At 48.0% G+C, this 11687-nt stretch overlaps 3 protein-coding genes across 3 annotated transcripts; 2 read left to right on the forward strand and 1 right to left on the reverse strand.

Moving 5' to 3' along the window:
- Nucleotides 1–216: 216 nt before the first annotated feature.
- On the reverse strand, nt 217–6234 carry PADG_06836 (uncharacterized protein; the record flags this gene model as incomplete). Its single annotated transcript, XM_010763949.1, has 6 exons — nt 217–1060; nt 1125–1728; nt 1796–2005; nt 2080–5906; nt 6093–6115; nt 6175–6234. 6 exons carry the CDS (start codon nt 6232–6234, stop codon nt 217–219), a joined length of 5568 nt encoding a protein of 1855 aa, XP_010762251.1.
- A 1811-nt stretch (nt 6235–8045) lies between these two features.
- PADG_06837 (uncharacterized protein) lies at nt 8046–10140 on the forward strand (the record flags this gene model as incomplete). The annotated part of the gene is made up of 2 exons (XM_010763950.1): nt 8046–8382; nt 8450–10140. 2 exons carry the CDS (start codon nt 8046–8048, stop codon nt 10138–10140), a joined length of 2028 nt encoding a protein of 675 aa, XP_010762252.1.
- Nucleotides 10141–10530: 390 nt separating this feature from the next.
- Nucleotides 10531–11527, forward strand: PADG_06838 (40S ribosomal protein S5; the record flags this gene model as incomplete). The annotated part of the gene is made up of 3 exons (XM_010763807.1): nt 10531–10673; nt 10936–11119; nt 11210–11527. The coding sequence occupies 3 exons, from the start codon at nt 10531–10533 to the stop codon at nt 11525–11527; spliced, it is 645 nt and encodes a 214-aa protein (XP_010762109.1).
- Nucleotides 11528–11687: the final 160 nt, after the last annotated feature.

Here is an 11687-nt window from a genome sequence, read left to right on the forward strand (position 1 = left end):
ACCAGAACCAGAGATGTGCTGTGGATGCTGACAATAAGGATTAGACGAGACGAAGCTATATCTCGCCTGATGCCTGGCCAGCGATCCGACGCGGGTGTTTGGGGTGGGGGGTTGACTTAGCACTATAACTATGAGTATTATCTCGAGGGATGACGTCCTGACGTCCAAAAATAGGATGGGGCTTTAAGCATTATTCTGGCGTTGATGCCCTTGGTATTAACCTTGACCTTGACCTTGAGTGTTAGACGAGAAGAAGGAGTCGTAATCGAAGTCGTATTCTCGTTGTGGTTTGTCATTAACATTGTCAGTGTTGCTGTTACTGTCGTTGGAATTATCGACACCTCCGACGAGCTCCAGTGGACGGGGCGCCGGGCTGGAGTGCTGATTGGTGTTATCATCATTGTCCGACTCTTCTGGGTTCACGATTGCCAGACGAGTAGGCTTTTCCATGGGCTCGTCATCATCTTCATAATCGTCGAAGTCATTTTTGGATTTATCGCCAAATGAAAGACGATAGTCAAAGTCTGTGGAGTTGTAGTTTTTGGTGCTCTCCTCGTCATTCTCACGAAATGATGCTGCTAGTGGAGAAAGGCTTGGCACAGCAGCTGGGAGGGTAAAGGAATTAACCCGTTCTGTCGGAGTTGTTTGCTCTACCGGGGCTGCAGATTCCTGTTGACGTTGTGGGGTATGACTTTCAGGATCTGATTGTGGAGTAGGATGACGGCTTCCAACTTCCGTGGTGCTGGGGACCTTGGAGGTTGTTCTGGTGCGTTCAGGGAGGTCAATGAGATGACTATCAAAGCCCTCGCCATCACGAATATTAAACTGAGCTATAGTCTGCATTTTTCGAGTCACCCATGATGCCAAGATCTTCCCACGTTGTTTCTCCCCTAGACGGGAGCGGGGGAAGTCGCCTCGCGGTACAAATGCGATGATATCCGCGACAACTTGGTGCTCGTTGAGAATTGCATTCAAGATCACGGGTACAAGAGAAGCTAAGTACGCTTTTCGAGTGACTTCAATGAGAGCTACCACAAGACCACCAGCTTGGAATACCGCGCTTATGGAAAGTCAGCAGGTGAAATACAGGAGATCTACGCAAAGGAAAAATGAAGAGAGCTCACCTTCCACCAGGGACAACATTTCGGTGACATTTTTCTATCGTTGTCTCAATATCCACAGGGAAATGGTTGAGGCCATTGATTTCGAAAGTCTCCCCAATCCCCCCCAGAACAAACAAAACTTGCATCTCCACCGGCTGACCACCAGGGCCAATTGGTCGAGTAACCGTATGCAAGAAACCCAAGTCACCAGTGCGAACATAGATAGCAGAAGGATCTCCATCGACAGTCCTTCCCCTGAACCGCTCCAGATCAAACTCTTGCTTCGTTCCGTAGAATGCCTTTGCGCAGGCTTCAGACTGTACCCAGATTTCACCATACTCGCCCACATGCGCAAGGCAACAGGTCTCGGGGTTGACAATGGCAATCTGCGTGCTTACAGGCACCATCCCAGAGTCTTGAACCCGCAGCGAGTTTGGTTCAGAGTCAGGATCGACAGGATAAATCAGCCCCTGTCGAAGGTACTTGGTATCCAGCCAAAGTTCTACAGGCTCGATGCACATGTAGGAGCGGGAGACGATCATGGGATTAAGGACATGAGAGTAGATTGTATTGATGGCTGTTCGGTCGAGCCCTGCCGCAGCAAAATGCAATCGAATCTTCTGGTCTAATGAAGTAGTTAGTTTGTAAAAGTTATTAGTCAAGATTCAAGAGAGGGAAAGCATAATACGCACAGATGTCAGCCCTGGGTCTCCCTTCAGATGCAATCATTAAATTCTTCAATTCATGCAACTGGAACCCTTTCCCGGCAATGCTGCCCATGGCGTAATCCAGCATCTGACTAGTGGCATAGGTGTCCTTAATCTTGTATCTCGCCAAAGCAAGGAAGAGTGAGACAGGATTTGTGGCAAAATCAAGCGGGGAGAAGAGATATGTTGGGGCACCTATATATCACATCGTCAGATTATTTTTGATTTGCTGTTGCGATGACAGTTGAAACGTTTCGAAGAGCACTCACCAACGTAGCACCCCATCAAACAAGTGTGAATGAACCCGAGCCCGATCGTACTACGCACACTGCCCAATACCGGACGTGTACTAGTCATTTGGCAAGTTTCCTTTTGCACCTTGCACATTCCCATAATCGTGTCATGGCCGATCTGGACGGACATTCTGCGTTGATCCGGAGTCCAATACGTCCAAACCATTGCTGGCCTACCAGAATCAAGCCATTCCTTTTTCATTGTCAAGCCAAGATGGCGGCAGCCATGCGATTGTTTAGGGGGTTTCCCTGTGTTATAAGTAGGAGGGATATTGATACGAAGAACATGAGCTGATTGTTTGATGTGCTGTGCAATCGATTTCACCTTCAGCAAATCATTGACATCGTGGTTAACAAGAATTGCTCGTACACGAAAATCGGCGATCAAATGAAGGAACGCTGGAGCATCTTCCGAGAGTCGGTTTTGGTCGATTGGGGCCATTGGCAACCCAATTACTCCAAGGCAAAAACAGGCATGGACTGCAAAAACAAACTCCTCAGAATGCGTATACATGAGAATCACATGGTCCCCAGGTTTGAGCTTGACCTTATTTTTCAGGTACATAGCCACTGCAGCAACTTTGGAATCGAACTTTTTCCATGTAATTCCTTTGCTCTCTTTCCCACGCCCATCAATCGAGCAATAGGCAAGCTCCTCAGTCTGTCGAGACACTCGCCATTGCAAGAGGTCAACGATGCTAGTGAAATTGTTCAAGGGGGTGGAGGTTCGGTCATCCATCACAACGTCTCGATAGTCAACGCCTGAGTATTGCTTGTCTTGCATTACCAGCGCACCGAGTCGTGCAGCCGATGACATGGGAGACCAGATTCCTCCAACAGGGTCAACCCCGATGGGCAGATTCAAAACAGACCGTTCAACGCCAAACTTCACGTGCACACATGGTAATGACCCGTTATCAAACTCCTTCCGGCATAGCATATTTCCAATTTCCTGTCGCCCGTTCTTCGTAACTCGTGGTAGCGTGTTTGGAGCTGTTATCATTATGCAGAAGACCCGAAGATGGTGTTCTTGATATAGGATCTCGGCACATCGCTCGGCAAGGGAGTCCAAAAGAGCTATGTCAAGTTGTCGTGGTGGTCCACCAGACGTCGTCGGTGCGGTCGACGCAGCATAAGACTCCAAAAGAACAACGGGCAAATGCTCATCGTTGACAAACACGTCGAAGGCCGAGCAGTCATGAATTTTAGGTACGTTCTTCATGATACTGATAATCAAGTGCTGAACGAAGAAATAGCGGTGCTCTGTGGACTCTGCACCATTCTCCACCCACTCTACCTTCTGACGCAAACGGTCTTCATACAGACCAAGGACGAATATTTTGCCCTCGATGATACATCCCAGAAGTCCCGTACGGAGAAATTCAGGTTCAACAATCACTGGAGTAGGACTCCCGCCTTGAAATCGGTATGGTCGAGCATGGAATATCGCCTCAGTATGTTTTGGTAATGCCCAAAAGCCACCTGAGAGTGAAGGAGAGTCAACCCAAATCTCGCCAATTATATTCGGCGTACATAGCAATCCAGTCTCAGGGTCGACAATAGCCAAGGTGGCATCTGGAAGAGGATATCCAAAAGCGCCAACCCGGACGGTATTGGGCATAGTTTCGGCCTGTTTCCTTTCCTCTTCTCCCATCGCTAGCACAACAACCTCATTATTTTTAAGTGCCTCTTTGTCAAGGAGAACCTGATTCAACTCAACTCTATTGCTTTTAGATTGTTTTGGGGTTGGGACGGCAGTTCCACCAATCAAACTACTTCCAAACCCAGTCTTAACGCTCTCAACCTTCTCTTCCTTTTTTGTTTCAGGTAACTCAACCTGTGGAGCAGGGTCCATTTCATGTGTGAGGGGACATCCCATACGCTCTTCACCACCAAGCCAATCACGAACGCTAATAACCATGCCACCATGCTCAGGTAGACATAACATGGGAGCAACTAGCTCTCTAGCACGTGGATTGCGAAGAGGACGCAGCCATCTGTCAGCCAGAATCTCATGGAATTCAGGGTCAACGGTAAGAGCATCAATGAGACAGAGTTTAAGACTGGAGAAATTTGGTTCCGAGCCCTTTTTGAAGTTTCTGGTTGCCATGGGATCTTGCTGGTAATTGTAGACGGCACGTTTCAACCCTGGATAGTCCGCCGAGATGAGTGTAGCCCTATATTTTGTAATCAAACTGGCGTAGAGACCAGGGGTTTCAACTGCCAGTGCCTCCAGCCAGACAGTTGTATGGCCACCATACACCGTAAACAAAACCCCAAGAATCATACCAATACTTTGTCTAGGATCCAAATAGCTAAATAGGGTTTCGCCATGCGGTCTTGCTTGCCGGGTATTACCGCCAGGGTTGGAGGAAGATACTATAGCACTAAGACAGGTCATCTGGTGCATGATTGTCCGGTGGCTCATCACAACGCCCCGCAGGTCACCAGTAGGTGCCCTGGAAAATTCAATGTAGGCCAAATCCGGGACAACGAGTGCAGGAATATCCTCTCTCTTTTTCGGATGGTAACTTCCAAACTCATTAGTCTTCCACCATTCCACCCCTCTGGGCCAATTCAGCTTTTGAGTTGTAAGGTCCCTCTGGAAAGTTTTCAGATTGTTCTCGGTCGTCAAGGCGAGATGAGCCTGGGTGGATGTAAGAATAACGTTGAGGCTAGCGTAGTCTTCAAGGTTGTTGATGGGAACAGCTACAACTCCTGCAGTGAAACAGCCTAGGATCGCAACGGCAAATTCAATAATCTCAGTGTCTCGGTATATGAGTGCTACCCGATCCCCTCGATACAAGCTGCTTTTATCACGGATGACTTGCGCAACCTTTTCCGCCCGACTCCCCAGCTTCTCCCATGTAATTGACGCTATTTCTTTTCCGCGCTGATCCAATACCCAGTAAGCGGGCTGTTTTGGATGAGTCCGTGCGCGATGCCTCAGGACTGAGGGTAAATTATCGAACTTCGACATGGACATGCTGGGATCGTGAGGATCGTGAACGTCAAAGGGTATATCTCGAGGTTCGAGGGGTAACAGATGATCGACGTCCATTCCCTGTGGTAAATCGGCCGTGTTCATCAAGGGCGGAGCCATGTTGGCGACTGGTGAAAATGGTTCAGTTTGGGTTGAGTACCGTTGGAAGGACCCTCCATAGCTATTTCGACGGTCCTCCATTTGCTGACCAGCGAAGTCTGAGAAAAAGGCCTGTTGTGAGTCTAGCATCGTAGACTGTCGCATATAACCACCGTTACCACCTGGTGGGCTATATGTACTGGTGCGGGGTTCCCCGTAGCTAGGCTTATCGGCTGGATTAAATGCGTAGTTATGACTCGTTAGAGTACCAGATCGAGAGGTGCCATAATTACTTCCTGATGGTGCTTGGCCTCGAGGAAGAAAAAGCGAATCTTTCGATGCTGAAGACGGGTTCCGCTCGACCCCAAACGAAAGGTCCAGTTCTCTCTCCTGAATCTGTGCCAGCTGATTTCCAGCTTGCATTTGATAGTGAGCATCAGCCATAGCATTCATTCCAGCCATCTGGTCACCCTTTACACGTTCCTGGTCTCCGCCAATGAAGTTTGCAGACAGTGATTCGGATTGTTGACGTTCATCTGACAAAGTCGAGCTGGCCGGACGACTGCCCTGCGACGACGTTGCAGGAGAGTATAAACCAAGATGGGAGGCCCGACGGTTCGCCGCATTTCCTGGATTAGCAATCCTGAGGCCTCTGTCTGTGGGGTCACCGTTGTTTGTAGATAGGTAATGGGATAGAATCAGGGTACGACGCTTTTCGTATCTTGATGAATGTTAATCGTGAGCTAACAAGAAAAAGATCTCCCCATTGTTTGTTCCATTTTTGGGGCTAGCCACAAGAAAACAGGGCCTGCAGCAGCGGCTTGGAGATCCGACACCACGCGAATCGCGTTCCGGAGCCGGTAAAAAAGGAACGGGTCAAAAGAGAAATGAAAGGAAATTTGCTTACCCTTTTTGAGTGATCTCGCCGTCCTAAATGGAACGAGGATGTTAGCAATTAATGAGGGGCATTGTGAAGAAGAACTACTCACATCGAACTCCTGGTCTAGCTGGCGCAAGGCGACCTGCAGCTCCGGGTTATCCTCAGCCATGGTCGCGGGGTGGGTGGATAGTTTACAAACGCGGTTAGGAGCAATTATGATAACGAGGGGATAAGAGATTGGGCATAGCAGGATGATAGTTTCAGGGCACTTGGTCCCGATGTGCCAGATTAAAAAGGAACACGGTCAGTCTATGAGCGCCGGGAGTAGAGGACCGGTCGGTTTGTGTCGGGGAACAAGAAGTTTTGACTCTAGACGTCGTCTCTCGTCTAACAAAAATCTTGGGGGAGGCTGAAACGGCGGCCCGCGCACAAACGTTTTTGCGGGGAGATTATAAAGAACAAGAACTAGAACAATCAACTATTTTAACCGCCGTGGGGAAGACACGAAAAGTTACGGAATAAATATCTTGCTGGATAGTTGCGGAAGATGAGTCAATGAGTTACTGCCAGATATTTAGTTCTTAGGCAGATGTCTCGACTTGCTGTGATGGTTCCGCCGCCACTGCAATCTGATTGTTACTTATCAGGTAGTTAACTAGTTAGTTATAATGTAACTACCCAGATATTCTGATCAATATATACCCTGGCTCATGACAACGTCAAAGTTAGCGGTTATCGGGTTTATATTTCAGCTCTCCTCATTGTCATCATATTCTTGGGCAATGACGTCGACTCACTCCATCAGCCACCAACGCTATCAGGCTGGTTGCATAATCAGTCGATCCTGAAATCAGAGACTCCCTGGATTCAATAGAACAGCAACTTACGTTTACCAGGAGTGTCGAGCTCACTTCTACCAAGACATTTCCCATTTCTATAACAAATCCAATTGACATTCTCTGGCAAACCGCATTAAACACGGAACCTGTCGAGCAGAAATGCTGTTTCAAATACACAGTTGAGAAGACGGGGGCCTTAACCCATAGCCCCAACAATTTTGGTTTCCAAGATTGTGTGTTGGCATATGCGAAGAGAAGAAATGATCTCTCTCTTGCAATTTATATAAACAACTTCTTCCGTGCGGGGTACTGGAACTCAATGAACGCTCCCTGGATTCGAGTTGGTAGAGCTGCTGTCCCAAGTATGTATTTGTATGCAGGATATTTCCGTCTCAAACCACAACGTCCAACGGACGAAATGCAAAGGATGACAACGGCCAAATCCATTGTATTTCTACATACCAAATATATTAAACAATGTATAATCTTGTTATTGCGCCACCTACGCGAATGTGTGCTGTTGTATATGACAGGCTCGAACTGAACAGTCGATCATTCTTTATCCGCAAACTCAAGTTCCATCAGAACAGCTTATCGACTATCCATCAGTTTCAATGCCGTCGTTGAACCAGCAAAAGACAGTTGAGGATGGAAAAATAGTAATAATAATGAATAAAGATGCATGTCATTTGAAGTTACTCGGAGACACTAGCACCTATACCATGGAAGAAAAAAATATATCCGCGGATACTCAGCCCAACGACCTCCTTGTTTAGTGAGCCACGGGGTAGTTACAGGGGACAGACAGATAAAAGTTCCCAACAGAATGTTGTTCTGTCGATCGCAGCGAATAGCAAACAGCCATTCAGACATGCTTCAGCGCAATTAATAACCCGTACACGAGCTACACATCCATGGCACCCCGAACCCATGATGGAAGAGGATGCTTGTTCCAGTAGTTATGTGCAGATAGTATTGAAAGATCAACCAGCCGCAACAATAATAATCACCAAGTTACTTCCCTCATCCTATTCACCTGATTCTGTTCTGTTCTGAGGACAGGATAAAGAAAGAAAAGAACACAACCATATCTTCCTTCTTAGCACAAGTCTATCGTTCTGTTAGGAGATCACCTGCACAAATGTTTTCCCTCCCCCTATTCTTCCACTGTCTGCTCGCATGCATAGCACCGTCAATATACGCGTGCGACTCTTGCTATGGCCCCTCAGACTACACGAGCCACAAGAGATTGGTGCGTCGCATGCAGCCAGAAGCGCCGAAAGCGACGACGAAGACCAAGGGTCCACTTGAATGGGGACAGATCAATTTCCTCCACACGACCGACACGCACGGCTGGCTAGCAGGCCATATTAAGGAAGAGAACTATGGAGCCGATTGGGGAGATTATGTCTCCTTCGTCAAACATATGCGCAAAAGGGCGAATGAGTTGAATGTTGATTTGTTGCTGATTGATACCGGTGCGCCTGCCTTCCCATATAATAATCCATGTTTCTCCTCGTGATCTGAACTGGGTCTTTTTCCTAGGTGACTTGCATGATGGCAATGGATTGGGCGACACTACAAAACCCAATGGCATATATACAAACGAAATATTTAGCACGATCGATTACGATTTGCTGACTGTTGGGAACCATGAGCTCTATGTCACTGAAGTGGCTTATGAGACCTTTGCAAATTTCTCCAAGTTTTACGGGAAGAGGTACCTAACCAGCAACGTTCAAATCCTCAACGATGCCACGGGAGAATTCGAAGATATGGGAAATAAGTTCCGCCACTTCACCACTGACCACGGACTCAATATCATGTCCTTTGGCGTTCTGTTCGACTTCAAAGGGAATTCGAACGTTTCCAAGATTACCAAAGCCGAAGACATGATCAAGGAACAATGGTTTATCGACGCTGTCAAGCTTGAACCCATTGATTTATTTGTGGTAATTGGACATAATCCTGTTAGATCAACTGAACCCAGCAGTACGTTATCAAAAGTCCAAAAGGCCATTAGAGATCTGCGGCCAGAGGTACCAATACAGATATTCGGAGGTCATGCACATGTTCGGGACTTTGTTGTCTGGGATATGAAATCAACTGGTCTTGCATCGGGAAAATATTGTGAAACCGTCGGGTGGCTCTCCATGTCTGGAATCAAATCATCAACTTTTAAGGGGAGTGAGAAACCGCGTGGCGTTCCCAACCCCTCTAGGAAGGCTATTGCAAATGAAACGGCATCCACTAGGATGCCTCAATCATGTGACAGAGCAAGAGATAAAGACATACTGTATTCTCGTAGGTATCTGGATTGGAATCGCCTTACATTTGCATTCCATGCCGTTGGGTCACAAGATCCCAAGCTTGATTCTAAGCTTGGGAAATGGGTGACAGGAGATATCACGGAATTCCGCAAGGCTCAAAACTTATCAGTTGTTATTGCATGCGTTCCTCAAACATACTGCGTGACTTGCAAGCCATTTGGAGATGAAGGAAATATCTTCACCCTGGCTGAGAGAGCTTTAGCTGCAACTGTCATCAACCAATCGCGGGCGAATATACCACGCTTGATTCTTATGAACACGGGCAACATCCGGTATGATCTCGTCAAGGGCCCGTTTACATTGGATGACTCGTATACAGTCAGCCCGTACCAAAACACATTCCAGTTCATCTCAGACGTGCCCTATTTGCAGGCGAAGGAGATACTAGGTATCTTGAATACTGGGCCATTCCAGAGGAGGAGCAGTCTAAGTGTAGACACCTACTCCAGTTCAATCCTTGAAGGGACGAGCGGTTCCTGCGTGGATCCCCCACTAATAACATCGACGCAAGGGAAGCGAGACCTTCTTAAGCCACGGTCCATCACTCGCCATCCACGGGACTCCACAACAAACAACCCTGGCTATACCACTACGGATGACTTCGGAACAGACGGTGATGACACGCCTCACTCGAAGATCCCGCACTTCAAGCAACCCAATGACGTTCAGGCAATGGCGGCGTTCCCTTCTAATAGAAGTGACCCGGAGAAAGTTGATTTGGTATTTGTGGACTTCATTGCGGAGCGCTTTGTGCTGCCTGCATTGGCTAAGGTGGGTGGCAATTATACGATGGTCGACGTGCAGTATTATATGCCGAAGGAGTTCACCACCAATACGTATTTGCGGAAGTATGCAGAGATGGAATGGCAAACGGGGATGCCTAATTGTCCTGTTGGCGGCGAGTAATGAGGAATGTATCTATATAGAGAATATGTACCTTAGGTAGCGACGTATATACCTACATGAAAGAGAGTCTTTTCTAGTTGTTCGTCATGGATATGTTCAACCGCTCGAGGCACACCAAGCACATACACGTGACACACCTAATCCATCTCAACGTTACGCCCCTCTGATTGGCTGAAAGCATCCAACTGCCCTAAACCTTCCCACAAAGCTGACTAAACCCTCGCTTAGCGAAGCCGCACCGCAAATTCCAACACACCGCAGCAACACTTCCAGAGAGAACGACGACACACGCCGAACGACGACGACGAGGACGACGACGATTCCCAGCCGTCTATCTTCTTCTTCCCCTTCTCTCGCCCAGGTTGTTAAATGGCGTCCACACACGAAAACATGTCCGACACCGGGGGAGTCGAGGTCGAAAGCCGCATCGGCTACCCAGTCCTGCCTAAAGAGGTTGCCGCAGAAATCGGCGCCATCAAGCTTTTCAACAAATGGAGCTATGAGGATATTGAGATTCGGGATATGTCTTTGACGTATGTGTTTTCTAAATCTTCATTTGCATGTGGTTTTGTTGCCCTTGAGATTCGAAGACGTGGTTCGCAGGATATGATAAAAGGGAACTTCCGATGGGAGATTGGATGGGACCACCAATTGCAGAGGCGAGGGGAAAGTGAGCAGGGAATTGTTGAAGTGCTATAGGCTGCGTATAGGGGGGAGGGCATTGAATGCGAGGATGGATTTACACAATTTTACATCACAGATATACTGACATGTGGATGATTCTCAACCTATTAGCGACTACATTCAAATCCGTCAACCCGTCTACATCTCCCACTCTGCCGGACGATATGCCGTCAAACGATTCCGAAAGGCCCAATGCCCAATCATTGAGCGTCTCACCAACTCCCTGATGATGAACGGCCGCAACAACGGAAAGAAGCTCATGGCCGTCCGCATCGTTGCTCACACTTTCGAGATCGTACGTACCTACGTTGTACCTCTCGTATTTTATAACTGGAGTGAAATTCAGTGAAAAGAGCCATCGATCTAACTCGTATTTCCTCCATAGATCCACATCATGACCGACCAAAACCCCATTCAAGTCGCCGTCGACGCTATTGTCAACTGCGGCCCACGAGAAGACAGCACCCGAATTGGCTCCGCCGGTACTGTCCGTCGCCAGGCCGTTGACGTCTCCCCCCTCCGCCGCGTTAACCAGGCCATCGCCCTCCTGACCATTGGTGCCCGTGAGGCCGCTTTCCGCAACGTCAAGAGCATTGCTGAGTGCCTTGCTGAAGAGCTGATCAACGCCGCCAAGGGCAGCTCGAACTCGTACGCTATCAAGAAGAAGGACGAGCTGGAGCGTGTGGCCAAGAGTAATCGGTAAACGTGATATTGAGGAGTTGATGTGTTGTGTGCGCATGTGTGTTTTGTATGTCTGTGCATGCTCTCTTTTTTCCTACCATCTGCGGTGTTCGGTGGATTGGTTTTTCACATTCATCTGCGACACCAAAAAATGAAAGACTCTATTTATTATGTGGACGGGG

Source organism: Paracoccidioides brasiliensis (assembly GCF_000150735.1).
Source record: "Paracoccidioides brasiliensis Pb18 unplaced genomic scaffold supercont2.9, whole genome shotgun sequence".
In the NCBI taxonomy this organism is placed as follows: domain Eukaryota; kingdom Fungi; phylum Ascomycota; class Eurotiomycetes; order Onygenales; family Ajellomycetaceae; genus Paracoccidioides; species Paracoccidioides brasiliensis.